We start from the raw sequence: 21,115 nt of genomic DNA on the forward strand, positions 1-21,115 counted from the left end.
TTTTATCCTGTCCAGTACGATTCATCTATGGATGGCTTACAATATAATAAATACCTAATAAATACATCAGTCAATAGCAAGTTAAAACATGACTGAGGATATCAATAAAAACATAATTAAAATACTACACTGTAAAATACTGGGTAAATATAAAGGTCTTGACCTGGCGCCAAAAATCATATAATGTTGGTGCCAGGCTAACCTCTGGGGAGTGCATTCCACAGCTGGGGTGCCACCACAGAGAAAGCCCTCCTTTTCCCAACTAAACACACTACTTCACACTACTTTTTCACAATGCTTTATTGTTACACTTCTTTATTGTCAAACATCTCTGAGTTCACCCCCGAGAGATCAAGTGACCCCCTCCCCCGCCACACTTCATCCCATTTAAGAATCTTTCATTGATTTCTGCCCAGAGGCAGGACACTGAGCTTCTTTACCTGCCTTTGCTCCTCCTGTTGTTCCGACAACTGGATCTTCTGCCTGTGCTGCCTCCTAGAAACTGGCAACGCCTCCTCAGGAGGCGGGACCTCTACATCTGACAGATTATGTGCACAACCACATTCAGCGTAAATGTAAAATCACATTCAGAGTATGTACTGCCATGTGTGTTGGGCCAATAGCAAGTTGGGGCAGCCTCATGGTTGTCATGCAGTCCTGAGCCTCCACAGACTCACTGGTTATAATACGTATCTTGAGATCCTCCAGAACTAGCAACCTGGGAGTACTGAATGCTAAATCTGTGATCATGTTTGTCACCTGAGCAAGGGAGATTGATGGGCAGGCAGGGGGTAGGTGGTATTCTAGTGGGATCTCTGATCTGTCCTTGGTGTGCAACACAAGGTGTCAAAAGCACAGGATTTGTACTCCTAGAAACATAGAACAAAGTAAGTCAGAAGGGGTCTCCCAGGGCATCTAGTCTGATCCTAAGCATCAGCCAGCTCTGCTCATGTGATCCCCAGCACGTGGGGATCACATGAGTCACAAAGCCTGGCTGGGTAGCTGTGATTTCTGTGGACTATTATTTATTATTACATTTATACCTCATTTTTTCCTTTTGCAAGGAACACAAAATGACTTACACCGTCTTTATTCTTGTCATTTTTCCTTACAGCAACTCTGTGAAGGTTAGGGTGAGAACCAGTGACTAGCCCAGTCATCTGTGAGCTTCCTGGCCTAGCGGGGACTAGAACTTGAATCTCCTGAATCCCAGTCCAGCACACTAAGTTACAGTGCCACATTAGTTCTTACTACAGTGTCCTTCCCATCCCTCAAATCTATGTTGGAAAGTACTAGCTCATTTCCATTCTCCAGCATAAGCTGGTGATACATGTTTGGTTGGTCCCGACAACCAAGAACATTTCCATGTGTGGAAGACACAAACCAGAAGAAAGTCAGTATAAAATGCTAAATTACTCATTGCATAACTGACTGGTTCATTTTCCAAAACCCTATCTCCCCCTGCCAATACTAATAGTGTCCCCCATCCCTCCTCAGGTTATCTAATGAATTCCTTGGGTGTATAACAAACTGCTTCAAGCTACCGCTTCAAGCAACCATACAGTAGTTAACAGCTCAAATAGCACCCATTCAAACTTTTTTTAAAGCATCATACTGCTAAAAGTCTAGCATCATACTGCTAAAAGAAAAGCACCACTACGTCTTTCAAAGGAATCATCATCATCATCTCATTTCTATACTGCCCTGTTCCTGAAGTTAAATAACAGTTTACTTCTGTTACAGGAAAACAGAGTTCCTCACCCTTGTGCCACCTCCAAAGCATTTCTTCTCCAGGAATATGCTGCTACATTTCACTTGGTAGTCAAAGTAGGGTGGGGTTTAGGTAGCCTAGTTTTGTTTTTGCAATTCCTGGCTTGTTCCTTGGTGTGGCGGCAAGGGGAGATTTGAGGGGGTGATGGATGGTGCAAAACAGTCATTCCGTAGACTGCAGTTATTTCAGCCACTGCAGTCTTTCTTGCTGCTGTATTCTGCCTGTCAGCACTTAAAATTAACGACAAATTTGTGAAACACTTCTACTGAATTTGATAGTCTCAATATAAACCTAAACTTCTAACTTTCTTGTTGTTAGAATCTTAATTTGCTATAATCTACAGGGTACATGCTTGAACCAGATCAAGAACGAAGACCTGATATATTTCAAGTATCTTGTTTTGCCTTTAAACTTGCCAAAAAGGACTGTCCAATATCAAACATTAATGTAAGTAGATTTGTATTTGAATCTGCCTTGCAATACATTTTTTCAGGGTAACCAAAAAGAATGGCAGTGTTTTTTTTTTTTTTTTTTACTTAAAAGTCATTCTTTCCCACCTCCAAACATGCAAGTGGCATTCATTTGGTTCAGAAACTTTTGATACCCTTTGCTTGGTAATGTTGCTAAAACTGCTATCTCTGCTCTGAAAATAGTAAATAAGATACCTCGGGAATATTTTTGTAGATAGTAAATACATTGTAATATTATTATGGTCTGGGCTTTTCATTTGTGCTTTCTCCTAAGAGTAGATGAGCTTATTTGAACGACTAAGTGAATTAACTATTCAACTGGTTTGGTTCTCAAAAAGCTTTGCAAAATTCAAGTACATGGTACAACAGCAGAGTATTGCTATAGCAACAATCTAGAGAACTGCATTACTAATTTGGCAGGTTCATAGTGTTACTGACTTGTTCCCCCACCCCCAACAGTAAGTTTTCTGCTCCATGCCTTATGGAAAGCCGCTGTTGAAACTTAGGGAAATCTCAAAAGCTGAATGGGGGCTGAGGCAAGTGCCACTGGCCATAGGTAGACCCTTGGCCTTGCATAATGCAATTTTCTCTTACTATGGTCTAAGGACTGGGTGCAGGATTCATTACATTTAGTGTCCGTACATTGAATTAAGCTGCATTGATTTGGAAGGCTCTAAGCATAACAAAGTCTAATGCCTTTACTGTACAGTTGATTTAACCTTTTTGACCTTGTAACTATTAAACTATAATCTCTTTCATAGTTGAGGAATTTTTTAGTTAGTAGAACTTCCTCTTCTAGATTTAACAATGGGGGTAATAGGGAATACTGCTTCCCCCACTTGAAAAGACCTTAATGATGCAGTACTGATCTTTCTTCATTTTCACAGGGAAGAACCTTATTTGTAATATATTCACTATTTTACTGATCAGTGTCCTAAGGTATCTTCCTTGAGTTACGGTGGGGTAGGCTCTTCAGAGACTCCAGTCCTACATGTTGGTTCAAAAACCAATACATTTATAAACTGTACAATCTGTCTTACATGATTTGCCTCTTTTTTATGGTATTTAGTAGGAAGTTAGTGAAAACTTTAATATTTAGGAAATGATTTGTAGATTGTTGGTATTCTGGTAATGTTAATGGCTTAGTACTTTCAAAGCACAATTACTGCTACTGTTGGTGTATTGCTGGTTTTGTCTGCTGCTGTTTTTAGTGCCTTAATATTTTTGACATTGATGTGTTTTAAATTGTTTCTTGGTTTTACTTTTGTCACCCTGAGTTTTTTCAAGGATGAGTGAGCAATAAATGTTTGTTAAAATGGATATAAATAAAGCAAAGGTTTTAATACAGGGTAGTTATAGCTAGTCGACAATAAGATATTCAATTGTCTTAAAATAGCTCTGTTAAATGTATCTCCACAACTTTCTAAAACTAGCCATGAAAACACAGGCATAGTTTGCAACTGTACTGCTACTGTGATTTGCTGTACACCTTGTTCTAGAAGGAGACCAGAAGTATAATAAAGTATATATTCATGAGATATTTCTATGATTACTCTGAAGCCAGTATCATTTGCTGTCATTCTGTTATTCAGGATTCATGAGGCCTGTAGCAGTGTTGCTGCTGGTGGGCCTCCTGTTCAGGCTGCCAGCCACCCATCCCTTCTTTCAGGATTCTCCCATTTCATTCCCTTATTTCCCCCTTTTTCTCGCCTTCTGTGGCCACTGATCGTGCTCTTTGAGCTGTTTTGGATCCTGCTTTTTCCCCCATCCCCCAGTAAAAGTTTTTCTAAAGCTTGCATATCTGCAAACCTTGGCACCTGTACATCTCCCTCAAGCCTGTTGTTAACTCCATTTGTGTCTGTGTAAAGCAGGTATTCAGAACTGAGCTTACTATTAATGTGTGTTTGTGAGTAATCTTTGCTATTGGTATCTTTCACTTTCAAAATAACTTATGGTATTTTTTTCCCCAAAGAATTCTCCTCTCCCTTCAACTCTTCCTGAACCCTTGACAGCTAGTGAGGCTGCTGCTAAGAAAAGCCAAATAAAAGCTAGGTGAGTCTAATCTTTTTTATTATAATAATGGTATACATGCTTTGTATACTGCATTTTACTGTGCTGAAATGTATTCTGAATATAGATTTTTCTATGGCAATACAGATCAAAATAGTGTCAGAAGTCCTCCACCTAGTGAACACACTTGGTGCTGGTTCCTCCCTTGCAGTATTAGACCCTGGAGTTATCCCATGAAACTGAATGGTGGGAGATTCCGGAAAGATAAAAGGAAGAATTTCTTCACACAATATATACTTAAACCATGGAATTCACTGCCACAAGATGTAATGATGGACACCAACTTTGATGGCTGAAAGGGGGTTATGGAGGGTAAGGCTGTCAATGACTGCCACTAGCCATGTTGGCTATATATTACCTGGAGTATTGGTGACAGTATGCCTCTGTGTACCAGTTGAGAAATCTGAATTGGATGCTATAGCACTCACAACTGGCATGTGAGCTTTCCACTGGCAGCCAACTGGCTACTACGTAAAGAGAAAGCTGGGCCGGATAGACCTTCCATAGTCTTTTGTAGCATTATTTGAGGGTGGATTCCTCCCATGGTTCAGTTAGTACAGCGGACCATGACAACTCCCTTTCAGGGGTTAAATATCAAAAATGGCTGCTAACATGCATTGCAACACACGGGGGCTTATATAAACAATGGTGAACAGCAGCAGTTGTGCAGACTCAGTCAAAGGAGGAACCGATGTTGGAGTAGCAGGTGGGAGGAAGCGGAAATGACAGTGCAGGACAGGATAAAGAGGTGAGCATTGATGGGGTACGTGGAAGAGTAGAAACTGACAGTGCTAAACAAAGTATGTATGTATGTATGTATGTATGTATGTATGTATTTATTTATTAAAACATTTCTGTGCCGCCCCTTGCCGAAGCCTTGGGGCGGCTTACAACACAATAAAATACAATAAAATACAAAAATAACAATATAAAATTAAAATTAACAATATAAAATATAAAAATATAAAATATAAATCAATGTGTACGGAATGGGAGGTGCAGCAACGGCAAGGTGGGGGCATTGACATTTTGTTGCAGGTCCCACTTGTAAATTTGTTAACTGTTAAACATTTTGATGGGTAGGTGACACATTCAATGGCATGTATCATGAAGAATGTTTAATTTTGGCAGCTGTTAAGGCCTGCCTGACTGTGCCTTTTTATGTAGGGGTGAACTACATTCTACGGTTAACAGTTGTGTTAGCACAACCAGCATTTAAAGGGTGAATTGCTAATAATAAAGAAGGTAGTACATTTTCTTCAAGATATGAATCTCAGTAACATTTTCCCTCTTAAAAGTCTGGTCTAGACATCACTTTGTTTTCCACTAGTTTATTTTTTCAGACTTCACATGCCAAATCCTCGTTTGCTTTGAATTCATTTTAAAGGTTTGATAATGCTGCATAATCATTAGATTTAAAGGGGGGAAAACCTGAAAAAATAAACAATACCTCTGGTTTTTAGCCAGGGGAAAATAGGAACAAAGTCACCACATTTTATCAGTGAACTAAGCAGAAAGGTTTGGAAACAGAATTGAAACTTACTTAGAAGCAAGTGCATCTGAAATAGAAACTGTTGGGTAAAGCTTGGCTTGATGTAGAGTAATTCAAAGAGTAATCCAGTCTCCTTATATACCAAGTGTTTGCTCCTGATTTGTTAAGAAAAGATATTTTTTCTTCATTTATTTCTGCTGAAGTGGCTTACTTTTATGCATAGCAGTATTTTCTTACGTGTGCCTTTATGTACGTTCAATAAATTAAATGCAATAATGTTGTATTGAATGGCACATTAATTATACCAAATTATTTGGTTGCTTTTGGAAAGCATATTGCACAAGCTCCCTCTTCTGGTAGTTATTCATACTGAGGGAACATATGAAGTTGAATATTCAACCATGTAAAGAAATATAAAGTATAACTTTTATAATGTTCTTAGAAGATACATAACTTAATATAATGTTGTAAAGCTGCCCCAGAAAATTACTAGTTTGCCAAATGTCTTACTTACCTGCCCTTTATCCAGTAAGAGGCTGGTGGTGGATGGATTGAATCATTTTTTAGATTAGAGGTGAACATTTCTTTTTTCATCCTTCAGTTGACATGATTTTTATTACAATTATGTGGGGAAGAAGTGCCTGTTTCCAGCCTATAAGGGGGGAGTATCATTGAAAGGAGGGTGTGATCTGTATACTGTCAACACTGGTTTCTGCTGGATGTGCATGTTAGGAGTTTTCATCCAGCTTCAGAAACTTTAGTAGTTTGGTGGTAAAGACCTGAATCACTTTATATTCCTTCTGTACCAGTCTACAATGTTTCTGTGTTAGACATGTAGGAGTTTTATCAATATGCGTAGCATACGAACATAGCAGGCAGGTGGCAGAGGAAGGAGCACAGCTTCTCCTGCCACTTTCCTCAGTTTCTGTACTGGATACATTTGGCTTTTGAAGGAAGGGATGGAATACTTTATATCTCAACCAGCATCTTGCTTAGAGGGTGGAATGAGTGGGATAGAAATGCAGCAAATTGCAAGAGGAGAGGACAGACATCTATTCCCTCTTCTGGCAACCCACCTGCTTGCCTGGAATATTCTTAGACACATATAACAAGCAGGTGAGTGGTTAAAAACAAGACTGTGTTACTATACCTTTTTTCTGAAGTATGGAAATGTCTCAGATCTCTTTCATTCTAGAATAACAGATGCCATTGGACCAACAGAAACCTCAATAGCACCACGACAAAGACCAAAGGCGAATACAAGCACTGCCACTTCTAACGTACTAACAATCCAGAGCTCAGCAACACCGGTAAAGGTGCCAGTCCCTGGTGATTTTAATAATGGACAAAAAGGTAATTTCTCAGACGGATAGTTTGTTGAGAAAAGCTTTCTTCCTTTAATACATAGTAAAGTACTGGCGAACCGTATTTTAAAAATACATACTACCATGTTGTGAAGATCATGACAATTGTAAACCACATGAATCGAAGTGAATTTATTTATTTATTTAAAACATTTGTATGCTGCCCAGTTGTGCCATGGCACCTCTGGGAGGCTCACAACCACAAGATAAAAACATAATAAAAACCAATAACACATTAAAAACAACAATAAAATACAAGCGAAAAGTTTATTTATTTATTTATTTATTTATTAAAACATTTTTATGCCGCCCCATGCGCCGAAGCCTCGGGGCGGCTTACAACAATAAATTAAAAAATAATTATAATAATTAAATTAAAAATATAAACATTAGATTAAAAATACAAAAATACAATATAAAATAAGCCGCCCTGGCCAGATAAAATCCAATAATATTAACAGTTAAAATGCCGCTTAAATAAAAAGCTCTTCGTCTGGCGAGGAAAAGCAAATAACGACGGCACCAGGCGGACCTCTCTGGGGCGCCACTGCAGAGAAGGCCCTCCTCCGGGTACTCACCCTCCTAGTATCTTTCATGGAGGGTTCCCGGAGGAGGGCCTCTGCTGCCAATCTCAGGGGGCGGGAGGGCATATATGGACGCAGGCGCTCCTTTAGATAGCATTCTACTTATACTCAGTTGAGGACATTTGCCCTCATAGAGTTGTGACGACATGCAACTTAAAAAATGGATGATCTGCTGACAGTTTCTTCTTCAGGCTTGCCTATTCACTCACAAAATGAGCATGATTGTTAAGCACTTCTAAAGGAGATGAGTTAAATTGAAGATTGTGTGATTTCTGGTAGTGTTATTTCATTCCATTGCAACAGTTATTTAATAACCAATGAAACATAATAGTCTTATTATATAGTAATTTTTTCAGCTTGTGCTGTTGTAGCTTTAACAATTACGATGCTAAAAACATTGGTGCCTCATCTTGTCTATCTGAGGCTTTATTCTAGAGCTGCATTTGGGATCTATCCCCTAATCCAGGAAACAGATCATCAGTAAGGGTGTCTCCTGGCTTAACTAAAGAAAAAGAGCTTGGAAAATGTTTTGTTGGGAAATGCAAGGCAGTGAATGTTTGCTATTTCTCTGCTAGTTGACTCTCAAAATGGAGGCATTACTTTTATTTATTTATTAGATTTCTGTACCATCTACTGGCAGAAACTCTGGATGGTTCACAACTATTAAAATAATAAAGTACAGCATGATAAAATATAATATAAAAGTTTTATAGTACAATATAATATTAAAATCAAAAATGAAAAGAAAAGTAAAACCTTGTAGCAGTGCAGAGATTGAGATACACACACATATATAAAATAACAGAAACTGGAAGATGAAAATGCCTGAGAAAATAAAATTTGCAACCAGGCCTGAAAGGACCAGAATGTAGAAATCAGGAGAGCCTCTTTGTGGTGTTCATTCCATAGCCAGGGTGCTACAGCAGGAAAAGCATTCTTCTGAATAGCCACTAATCTTACTTCTTCTGGTGGGTTTTTCTAGAGAAGGATCTCTGAAATTGATCTTAGAATCCAGGCAGGAAATAGGAAACAGACAGTCCTTCAAGTAAGCTGTCCCTCCACCATTTACAACTTTGAATGTTGAGACCAGCATTTTGAATTGGGCCCAGAAATAAACTTGAGAGCCAGGGCAGTTGGAAAACTACTGGCATAATATGATTACCTTGGCCAGTTTTTGTTAACAAGATGTGTGAGTTAGTGGAAGTCTTCTGTGTCTGTGTTTTCTAAATAAATTTTAGAAATGTATTAAGCAGATATCATGGTTTAAAAATATTGCAGGTCATTCAAAGCCTGGAAGTAGTCAAGATAATGTGCTGTCGCAGGGGACTAATCACACGCCACAACAAAATAGAGTATTGCAACAACTACAGCAAGGGGACTGGAGACTACAGCAGTTGCAACAATTACATCACCAGCAGCAGCAACAACAGCAACAGCAACAATTGCTTCAGGATACATATGTGCAGCAGGTACCAGTCTGTTTTGGCTACAGGGCAAAGCAGTTTGAAACTTGTGTCTTCTATTATCTGTTTAATCTATAAATGCTCCTTCCTGAGGCTGAGTGGAGGACTTTGCCATCCTGCCATTGGGAAGAACTCCCCCAAATCTAGTGCCTGAGGATGCTTTAGCTTCCTTTTTAATTTTGTAAAAAATTAAAAAATTGTTAATTTTTTTGGAGCCATTTGCTGAGCAATCATCTTTAAGTAGTACATTTATTCTCTACTTGTGTCTTCTTTGGATTTATGCTGGGCACTGAGTAAGGCAAGCTTGAGGCGAAGTGTGGGGCCTCTTATTTGGAAGACAATTGATTTGCCTCCCTGTCTTACTTCAAATTAAGAATACTACTTTAGAAAGGGGGCCTCCAACTTCTGTTAGGAGATATTTGGGAATGTGAAACTGCTGTGGGCACCATTGCTTCTCCCACATCTGTCTCACTTTTCCTTTCTAAGTTGCTCTGCTCATCCTGCCTGCATACAACCTTACTTCAGCTCTAAAAGAAAGGAATATGCCCTCAGTGCCAAAGGAGGCTGTTCCACAGATTTCCCTACCTTGATCCCAGGCTCAGTTATTTTGGTCTCCTTCTAGCACTTGTACATCCCTATTTGCTATATTTGCCCTTATCTGGGGAAGGTACTCTATGTGTGTTTCTGTGTGTATGTGTATGTTTGTAGGTGTGGGAAGGGAGAGAAAAAGCTGGGCATTTTGAGGAGAAGAGATACTGAGGTAGAAGGGAGAGAAAGCAAGGCTAAGGACTGGGATGGAGGGAAAACAGTGAGGAAAAGGGGTAAAACCAAGGAAGAGGACTGAGAGCCAGTGTGGTGTAGTGGTGAAGAGCATGGGACTGGGACTCAGACGATCTGGGTTCTAGTCCTCGCTCAGCCATGGAGCCAACTGGGTGACTTTGGGCCAGTCACAGACTCTCAGCCCAACCTGCCTCACAGGGTTGTTGTTGTGGGGATAAGATGGAGGAGGAGATGTAAGCTGCCTTGAGCCCTTTGTAGGAAAAAGGCAGGATATAAATCGATAGATAGATAGATAAAGAGAGCAAAGCTTGGTGCTAGAAAGGGGAAGAAAGAGAAAAATCGGGGAAGGAAAAGAAAGAGCAAGGTAAAGGGGTGGAGCAGAGGACATGAATAGTGGTTTCTTGGTACTATTTGCATACTACCAAATATTAAGAAAAATCCCTAAGTGGCTCCCATACAAATAGTAAAACCACACTTAAAATACAGAATATTAATATCACAATTGGAATACAGTATTCAAAGCAATGCAACTACAATAATAGCAGTAATACATCATAAATACAGAGCAGTACTGGAGCAGAACAATGGAACAGCATGGTTAATTTAATTACAGACCAGAGAAAGCCTGAGTGAACAGGTGCATTTGCAGGAGCCATTTGAAAGATGCCAATTTTTCTGCCTCCAGAACTGCACAAGGGAATTTTTTTACAGGGTGAAAAAAGTGAGAAACTATGAGTGAGAATCTGCTGTCAAGGTATCACATGATGACAGTCCAATAATTTTGGAATGACCAGCACAGTCTCTGCAGTGATCTTAATAGATGATTGGGAATATATGAAGGAAGGAAGTCTGCCAGTTTTCCTGGCCCTAAGTTGGTTAGGGCTTTGTAGGACAATAACACAGATTCTTGAACACAACTTGGAATTTCATAAGAAGTGAGTGCAGCTTCTTTTAGCACAACTCTTGTGCAAGCTTAGCTGGGTGTTTTGTCAAGCATCCTACTTGCTACATTTTGTGCTGGCTGCAGCATGTGCACCAGGCTCAAGAACAGCCCCCCATAAGTTAGAAGATGAGACTGGAGAGAGTAAGAATGGTCAAAGAGGAACAGTTTGTGTGAGCAGAAGAAGAGCGGGCAAGGCCTGGAATCAACTCTTTTTTCTTTACCTGCCTGCTTTACAGCTGATCAGCAGCAGGTTCAGGGGAGGAAGGAGAATATGGTACCCTAATGTTTTTCATGGTTTTTAAAATCAGTAAACTTGATTTTAAAAGGTTTTTTAAAATTAGTAAACATGGTTTTTAAAATCAGTAAAGTGGGCAGGGGTGGGAGAACTTCACTGGTGCATGCAGAGATCCCAGGAGTGCCCTTGCTCCAGTGTTTGCTATGTTGCAGACCTCAGCATCTGACGATGCTTAAGTGGGGCTTCATCTTAAAGTCACATTTCACGTATAATTGATTTTGTGTGCATGTGTGTGAGTGAGAGAGAGAGATTTTGATTTTACTTGATTATTCTTGATCTATAATCTGTAATCTATAATAGAATAGAATAATCTATTCTTGATCCCTCTCTCTTTAAAAATAGTATCAACAAGCAATGCAGCAGCACATGATTCAGCAGCAGCTTTTAATGCGCTCAGTGTACCAGCAGCTACCTCCCCCATCCCCTTATCCTACTATGGTAAGTTACCTCTGAATAAAACATTATTCTAACCAATACTGTTTTGCTGATAAACAAGGTTGGTACTGCTAGATGTAGCAAGATAATCATTGGCCGTTCAAATGTGACTGTTTTAAATGACTCTTGTTATTGTTGCATGGTAACTGGATTGAAGCGAAAAACCCACAGAGTTGGTTTACCAGAGGGGCAACAACACTTGCTGCCCTGGCCAAGCAGTTAATTGCCATTGGTATTCCCAGTTACCACAGAAGTGCCAGAGCAGCTACTGGGAGGCAGCTGGCAAAGGCTTCCCTCACTGAAATCACAAGTTGTGTCCTGAATTTTTCCAGATCATGGAAACTACCTCTTAGGACTCCTTTAACCCCCCTTTTAGGTGGCTGTCAACTGGCCCCTACAAGGAGCTCCACCCTCACTCACACCGATCACCCACTCTTTTCTAGCCGGACTCAGCCTTCCTTGATATGGACCAGTGACTTTATGAGTCCAAAGGCTTTACCTCCTTTAACACAGGAATTCTACAGATTCTTATCTTGGGGCAAGACTCCTACCATGCACTTCTTTTGGCCTTATCTTGATATTGGCCAAATGAGAATGGTGGTGCAACTGTGCAATGGAATTCTCTTTCCTGAGGGGTCCTCAGTCTCACTCCTACACACTCTGAGCACCCGGAAAGAGGAACATCTGGGTTTTATTTTATGCAGCACAGCATGTAAAAAAATCCCCTGTATCAATTTTCTACTTGTTGGCATGCCACTTTCTGTTTATGTATTGCACTATTCCTTATCTGTAGGCAGACATCCCGGTGCTTGCCAATGGATCTCACACCATCAGTTCCTCTCCTTTTGCGGGGGGTGGGTTGGCCCTTTATTTTTTACCATAACTTTTCTGTTTTTTATACTTTTTTCCTGTCCTTCTATCCAGGACCCTTTGCATATAATTGCTTTACTTATTGAGGTATGGTGGATTGCCTCCTCTGTGTTTGGACCTTATTTGCTGGCAGTCCTTCAGTCTTGGAGCAATCCCCCATCAAAATTTCTCTCCTAATGAACTTATTTTAACAAATGACTTATTTGTGCCAATGCTTAATGTTGTGTAGTGGTATGTGAACTTGTGTGTTGCTCCTTTGGATGAGTTCAGATATAGCAGTGAAGTGGTTAAGTACAAGCTGAAGTTGAATGGATAATTAGAGAGTTATATTAGATATAATTTGCAAGCTTGATTTTTCCCTCTTTTTCTTTGAGATGCAGCAGTATCAACAGGCTCTTCTACAGCAGCAGGTTCTTGTAAAGCAGTTACCACCGCTAAAACATTCTCCTGAATTTCCTGCCTCGCCTCAGGAGTTCTCACCAGCCTTAATCTCTCACTCTAAATCCTTTCCATCTCACGTTGGCGCAGCGTTGGATACCCCTTATACTGCAAATAGGCAAGCATCACCAATTGGTGTTAGCAATAACTGCATAGATATGTTTTTGATTGTGTTTTCCCAATTTATTCTTAAAATGTCACTCTGATAGTTACTAGACTCTTTACTTAATCATTGTAGACTAAAATACCATTTAATTTTTCCACACAATTGCATAAATAGCTACATAGTTGTCATGGGTATACTCTTATCATTTAGTGTATTTTAAATTACATTAATATCATTGTAATTTATTTTCTTCATCAACTTTTCAGGTCATCTTCCTCAGACACAGAGTCTGTTTCCAACTATCCAAAACAGAACATCAGTAACCCCCCTGATATGTCTGGCTGGAACCCATTTGGAGAAGACAATTTCTCCAAACTAACAGAGGAGGAGCTGTTGGACAGGGAGTTTGACCTTCTGAGATCAAGTAAGGGACGCTTGAAGACTTATTTCACTTCACAGTAAATAAGAGCTCTTTAGGTACAACTGGCAGTGCCAAAGACTGTTCTGCTCAAGGGCCACACAGTCTGTTGTAGAGTGAACTCTTTCTGAGCATTTGAGGGCAAACCCAGGCTCACTGTGTGTCTTGTCCTTCTGTTATAAAAATGTGTGCAATAGAAACCAGTTGTTCAGCATTTGTAATACCACAGAAAATCTCAAGGTCATCTCTTGAGTACTTCATTTTCATGAGTGTCAAATGCAAAAAGAAGAATAGCAGAATGTCTAATACACCAGTCAGCTGCTTGCATTGCTTCACTTTGCAGTTTTGTTCCCTTGCACACCTGAACAGGAGATTCTGTGGGTCTGGAATGCCTTTTGAAATTGCCCAAAAGAGGGAAAATGATCTAGTACATTATGTTAATGTTTTGTAATGTCTTTTGAGTGGCTTAATGTTAAAGGCTGCTTTATTGTTCTGACACAATAATAGTTGAATAAACTCTTCTAGCCAAAAAGCCAGCGTGTTTACTTGAAATCTTTTGCTCTTTATTTCTGCAATGGAGGAGGATGTCCTTGAATGAATTACTCCTCCCATTTGTTGGAGAAGCAACCAGTAGGCAGAAATATACAAATTAGGCTATGCGTGCACTTCTTAGTGGCAAAACAACCTGTTTCCAGTCTTGTTCCTAACTAGTCTGTACCAGATGTTTCTAGACAATTTCCTGAAATCTGTATCCAAACACATTTCTGAGAATTATTTTTGCATGCATTAGGCTGGGCTCTTGAGCTGAAGAGCGCAACCTGAGTTTGTCTTGCGAATTCTGTATGCACAAATCTAACCCTCCTGATCAAGAAATCCATTCCAGGAGGTGTGTTAGAAAATGAAGGAGTTGTAGTCCACCCATGCAGGCACAACCCCCGCATCAGTTAGCAAACTCGGTCGAGTTCATTTCATGCCTTTGCATTTCATACATTTTAGAGACAAAAGTCCACTGAAGAGAGTTGTGCCTCAGCCCCAGCTGCCAGACTCTGTTGAGTCCATTGTTGTAACCTGTAGGAGCAGGGGTAGTGGTAGGCGGCTTTATGTCCAGATGGGATGCAAGTAGTTTTGAGGCAGCAGCGTAGGCAGTAAGATGCAGGTAACATCTTTAGTGTAAGCTGTTCCGAGATGCTAGTGGTGGACAGGTTAGAAAAACTTTTAATAAACAAACCTATGGATCCTGAATTTGCCAAGAAGCCTTTACTGACAGCTGCAGTTGATAAAACTGACGATACAGTTCTTAATTTGAAAGCACCACTAATTTGAAAATTTTAGTGTCCAATCAGTCATAACAACAATCCAGGATTTATTATGAACACAGACCTTGATATCATTCCCCCCATTCTTTGCATGCAAAGGGAGGAGGTTTAAACTGGGTCCAATGGTCATAGAAAATAAGTCACTGATTGGTCAAAATAATAAATGTTCCTGATAGGTAATGTTGTCCATATAAAGAGATAGACAAATGCTGAAAAGACATTACTTTTCTAAGGAAATGAAGCATGGGGTCCCCAAAACCCGGGGGGGGGGGCATTCCTAAAACAGGCTTACAATTTCTGTAAACTATCGTTCTGAATGTAAAAATACTAGTTTTGGTAGATACGTTAAGAACACAACTGGGGATCTTTCACATGTGCACTGAAATACTGCCAATGAGCCAAATGTAGATAACTCCTTAAATGTTAAATGACTTAGAGTTGTCCACACCTATTGTCAACTGCCTCATTTTAACATGCTGTCCTTAAAAATCCAGGTGAAATTTGGTTTCTGGAATTGATGTATGTCTTTTAACAAATGTAAGTTGAAATATGTTGAGGAAAGAAGTATTACAGGAGGTTTGACAGACCTCAATCTTAAAAGAATGTCCAGATTCTTGACTGAACAGAACATGAACACATTATCAAATTGCCTTCATTTCTACAAAGTTAGATTCTAAAATTCCAAGGAATAGCTATTTATGCCTTGATTGGCTAAATAATGGTTTTAAGCATAACTCTGGTACTATTGGGGTGCTTAAGTTAAGGGTCATATCAAGAGCTTACATTTCTTTGCTTTAGATCAAAGGGAAATCTAATCTTCCATTGAAGAAAAGGGAGACCAAAGAGAGGTCTGTGAACTTTTGATCAGTTTTTAAAGAGCCAAGTAAGTGTGGGATGGATAGGCAGGTCTTTACATTTCACAACACTTTTGTATTGGTTTTACAGCTTCTTTTGAACGTGTATATTTACTATGTGGTTCTAACACTTTCTAATGAAGTGCCTTCAGGCATTGCTTATTTGATACAGAGTTTGCTTCCCCTCTTTTGTAATGGTATGCTTTAGATATGCTGAAGTATTTTTCATTGCATGCTAAGACTTCTCCTTAGAGTGAGAAACCTCTACATATTGGTACTTTCCTCCCTGCTGCTAGATGAACAACATGTCATATTAGTGACAAAACATTATGCACTTTGTGAGAAATATGCAGCAAAGGTATAGCAGAGATTTGAATGCGTGTATATTAGATAGGATTTCAGCAATACTTTGTTTCTGTAGATGTACTATCACATCTGGAATTATAGTACAAGTCCTGGTTATCTCTTTATTAACAGATTATTCTTCCTAAAAAGTATAGTTCAGCTATCATGTAACTTTAGCATGCTGTACTTCTTCTAATTGTATCAGCTGCCAGAACTATAAATGAAATGGCAATTAAACTGGAGCTATTAAATGTATGGCATTTTTGTTGCACTGTACATATGCATGAACACACTCAGAATAACCTAAGTAACCTACAGAAACAGGGTTAGTTCTGCTGGTGAAAGGATAATGTTCATTGTTAGTAAACTCAGAAAACATCTGTTCTTGAGCACTTTTGTCATGTCCCTTTGGTTTAATTATCTAAGAGGTAGAAGAAAAATGGGTGCATTCTTATTGCTGTTAAATAAATACATTAACTGATTACTGCTAATGGAGATACACTTGGACTGAGGATAATTGAAGAGTCTGATGAAGGCTTCCATGGTTTTAGCCTTGAAATGTATACTACAGAGAGAGTCCTCATTATGACAATTCTCTTCACTTAATCTATGTCATCCCTCCCTTGTTCTGCTGATCATACTTCAAACAGAAATATTAAGATAAAATACCAGTATTTTCTTCTATGGTTACTGTAATTGTTTGGGTCTATAAAACATGAACCTTTATTAAAGACCTTGGTTGTTTACAAAGGCAAAATTACTTTTGTATAATTAGCCATGTATTGAATTCATGCAGCGTAATAAACAAGCTGAATGTTTTGATTATTAGTTTGTATGTTGCACCGTGTACTCTTAGAATAACTGTAGTTATTATACCTTTCAAAAGCATTTTAATTTGTATGTACAAGATAAACTTTCCTGTATTAAGTACCAGTTTATTGAATATATTAAGTTTCTTCTCTTTCCTTGTAATAGAGGGAAGATTAAACTAGGGAAACTCAAGCATTGTTTTGCTTTTCCAAAACATGGCTTAGTTGTCAACTTATGTAAAAAAAATTAAATCAGTTTTAAAAGTTTAAAGAAAAAGTTCCCTAAGAACCATTTTTAATTAACTATGTGTCTTAAAAAAGGTTGTAACTTACAACCTATCTTGTATTGTCCCTTACAATGTATATGTTAATTAAAATATTTACCTCTTGCAGTCTTCATTTATCACATGCTGTCTATTCTGTGAATAATGAACTTTTTTTTTTCAAATGGCAAATAGGTTGTACAAATTCTTATGCAGATTAATTAGTTTGAGCAATTGGGCCATGTACAAAAAAGAGAAATAGTACACATTCTGAAGCTGCTGCTTCAATTTTGTATTGCTAATATTTAACTATTTGTTTCACGCGAGAGGTTGAAATCCATCTCTGAAAGTAACGGTTCGGATCCAGAGTTCTCAGGACTGAATTCCACTTACAAGATACTCCTATTGGACGAAAAGGGGAGAAAGCCTTTTCTGTGAATTCTTCTTCCTCTTCTACCTCTTGAAGAACTGCTCCAGAGGTTGGGGGAACTCTTGGAGCAATGTGGGAATTGTCACAGGGGACTGCAGAGAGATGGAGGAATCAATGAAAATTCTACCGACTCCAGGAGGACTCTCTGCTGGACTCCAATCCCATTTGTCAGCAGAAGGAGCTCTTGTGTTTGTGCATCTCCACGCAATAGCTTGAATCTAGATTTTCTGCATTGGAAGGCAGCTTTTCAATTCAATTCAAAAAAACTACTGTTTTGGGTTTGAAAATCCTCAAGAATGACATGAAATGGGACCAGGGAGCAATAGCAAGAAAGGGGAAAACCCTAAAAAGTTAGTCAGAGGCGCCTTACCCTATGCAGGAGTCTAGGAGTGCTTTTCCAAAGGGTAGTACGGCTGCAGTAGTGAGGAGCGGGAGGGAAATATCCATTGTATGAGCAGCTTTCTGCTTATGTAAGTAAATAAAAAGACTGTGTTTCAAAACTACATGTAATGGGATAGCATAGACATGCTGAAATACTTGTATGTTCATTGTAGTTGACTGTCTTTTCTGTTCTAACTGATCAAAACTTATCAATACTCTGTTATGCCAAACTGCTCATTTGGTTTTCTGTTCCTTTTTTACACCCTCATTGAAAAGGGTGGTTCTCTGCAATTGCCACATTTATGTAATCTTTTCTCCTTGGCTGCTTGCAGAAACCTGGGCAATGTTGAAGAGGTATTAAACACTGCTATCTGGCTTGACTGAATTGCTGGGTTATGGAAAGCTGGTCTTGAGTTTTTGTTTGCTGTGATCTGTATGCTTCTGCAACTATCTTTTATTGTAATGGGGTTTCCAGGAAGAGTTCTAGGACATTATGCTCATAAACCCCTTTAAGAACTAGTGTTAGAACAGCCTTCTAAGTTTATTTTTAACTGGCATAAAAGTTGCCATTTTTATTTTACGTTTTTGTTTTGTTTCATTTTTATTTTTGCAGACAGGATCATGGAGAGAAGATCCTCAGATAAGAATGTGGAGGCACATTCTGTTCCACAGAACCCCCCTCAAGAAGATCCCTTTGGTTCTGTACCTTTCATTTCTCACCCAGGCAAGTTACAAAATGTAACATCACTTTTTTGTGTAACTTTATCTTGACACAAAAGAAATGGATTTGGTTTCATGGCACATTTTCTTTCCTTAAGTCAAGAGACCCACATTAACTTCTTGAATATCTTTATTATTTTCACTGCATAGCTAATCCAGCCTAAATCATGATGTTTTCATGTCTGATAATTAATATTTGCTATCTGATACTGAATATAAAAGCATTTCCTTTGGTCAGCTAATTAGTAAGTGGATTGTATTGTATTAGCCCTTTAAGTATATTTGTGTATTTCATGTTTCTGCCACAGGCACTGTACTCAACAACTGAACAAATTGTGCTACTCACATGTCTTATAGCCTCTGTTTGAAGTGTCCCAAAGGAAATGTGAAAGGTCCTACAAGTCAATACATAGATTTCACAGTTGGAACTTGTTAGAATTTTGATCTTACCTTCATACTTGATTGGACTCTGGAAACAGTAGTATCTGCTGATGTCCACTAAACCTTAGCTACAAACCCTGACATTTCAAATGATTTTATGTATCCAATATAACTTTCGCCAAATTGTTCAGTTTTAACAAGTACCTTCAACTATAGCCATCTTTCTGTTTAGTGTGAATCTTTATTTTCATTCTGCTTCCTAGGATCAAACTGCATGTTACTGTATATTCAGTAGTCCTATTCTGTAACTGGATGAGCTTCATGTTTTTGCATGCCCTTTTGCCTTATAGAATCCTTATTCCCTTTCTGTAATGCTCTTGCTGGATTCCTGCACTTGTCTACTATATTGCTGCTTCCAACTTTCATGTGAGCTTGAGAAGGACTTAGGGTACAATATTGTCCTGGTTGTACAAAAATAACTAATCCTTAAACTGTGTGTTTTCAGTTGTGCTTCCTTTGCCAGACTGTTCTGTTTGCAGTATAACTTGGCCTTATTTTCTGGGAAGTTAGACTTGAGCTCATTCATTTGCCATTAGTAGAAGTGGACTGTGCATGTTACTTGTCTTGACCATTGGAAAGTTATGTTTGCTTTGATTAGCTCTGTTGCTGATACGCCCAATTTTAGTTTTCAAAATACTAGAGTTTTGATATCCAAACATGGATATCATATGTTTGAGAATCGAATGATGGACAAGTTTGTATGGGGGAGAACCCATGATATGTTATATTTCTGTTATTTTTTCAGACAAGATACTGCCCCCCAAAGCAGCTCAGATCAGTTTAGAAAATGAGGCAGGCCCTACTAGCATGCAATATGAGGCACACAAAGCAAGGGAAATAGAGGGGACATGCAGAAGAAGGGGATGTTTGACACTGCCAAAATAGAATTGTGTGTTGTTAAGTTGTTAAGCACATGTAGTTGGGGCTAGAATGATCTCTTGCTGGTGTCCCTGCATGGGTAAAGTTGCTGTTAACTGACCTTGCAGCCTTCATTTCTTTGGTTGAAGGCAGAGCCCAGAGAGTGCTTCTTTGCATTTCTACAGTCCAAGGGGAACTTGTGGTTGGAAGGAGGGTCCCTGCAGCTGTTTCTTTCCTGGCCTTCCCCCTGCAGGGATATTCTTCTTGAGATGCAGGAGATGCAATCTCCCAGTGATTCGTGGGTCCCTGGCTGATGGCAGTTTGTGCATCTTGTACTTTGTCCAGGTGGAAAAAAATTGTTCATGGTGTAAGAGTGAATAATAAAGCGTATCCCCGTGATTTGCACACTGTATCATTTGCCTCTACTTAATTATCAAACAGCATGTGATTTACAATCATAGAATACATAGTATAGCGTTGGAAGGGGCCAGAAGGTCGTTGGGTCCAGCCCTCTGCTATGCTTGCACCTTTTGAAAGTGTAGGTTAATTTTAATCACTGTTGGTTTTAATTTCTTGTAAACTACCCGGAGCTTGTGGGAATGGGGTAGTATCTATTTGAATGAATGAAAACAATTTCATTCATCAATCTACCACTATCAGTCTGATTTTCTAAGAGAACATTTGAGGAACTGAGCTTTAATTCTGTTTTATAAACCATGGGTAGGAACCTGGCTCCAGGTATTTTAGGTGTCCCAGCTAACATGGTTGCTGGATAGGGAATCATAGAATAGTAGAGTTGGGATTGTGACAGTGTAGTCCAAAACATTTGGAGGTGATTGATTGTCCTATGGTTTACATTAAAGGTAGACAATGTCTGCCCTTGATTTTTTATTTTAAATGATTTTACTCCCCCCCCCCCTTTTCAGTTAAAGGCTTCCAGTGCAGTTCACATAATAAAAACAACACAGCCAGGGTGGGGAATCTGCAACCCTCCAGATGTTGTTGGACTCCACCTTCCATTGGCCCAGCCAGCATATGCAGTGGTCAGGGATGGTGGAATTACAGTTGACACTACACCTGGAGAGCTGTAGTTGCCCTGTTCGTGATTCAAAAGACATGGCACAAGTTGGAAAAAATGATGAGGGAAGAGTAAAGCAAGCAAACTCAGGCACTCAAAATCGCTGGATATAAGATACATC

General features: G+C 39.1%; 1 protein-coding gene across 2 annotated transcripts in view; it reads left to right on the top strand.

Annotated features, from left to right (window-relative positions):
• The window catches only part of BMP2K (BMP2 inducible kinase), a 69,603-nt gene that overhangs the window by 33,943 nt on the left and 14,545 nt on the right, over positions 1-21,115 (top strand). The window contains exons 8-15 of one of the 2 annotated variants that reach the window (XM_044429011.1): positions 2,115-2,218; positions 4,214-4,293; positions 6,999-7,156; positions 9,030-9,220; positions 11,575-11,670; positions 12,912-13,093; positions 13,348-13,505; positions 18,511-18,621. In XM_044429011.1, the coding sequence (XP_044284946.1) occupies positions 2,115-2,218; positions 4,214-4,293; positions 6,999-7,156; positions 9,030-9,220; positions 11,575-11,670; positions 12,912-13,093; positions 13,348-13,505; positions 18,511-18,621 (1,080 nt within the window). The remainder of the gene's footprint in view (positions 1-2,114; positions 2,219-4,213; positions 4,294-6,998; positions 7,157-9,029; positions 9,221-11,574; positions 11,671-12,911; positions 13,094-13,347; positions 13,506-18,510; positions 18,622-21,115) is intronic. The other variant, XM_044429012.1, reaches the window with a different exon arrangement.

Source organism: Varanus komodoensis, unplaced genomic scaffold (assembly GCF_004798865.1).
Source record: "Varanus komodoensis strain SLA01 unplaced genomic scaffold, ASM479886v1 scaffold2, whole genome shotgun sequence".
Lineage (NCBI taxonomy): Eukaryota > Metazoa > Chordata > Lepidosauria > Squamata > Varanidae > Varanus > Varanus komodoensis.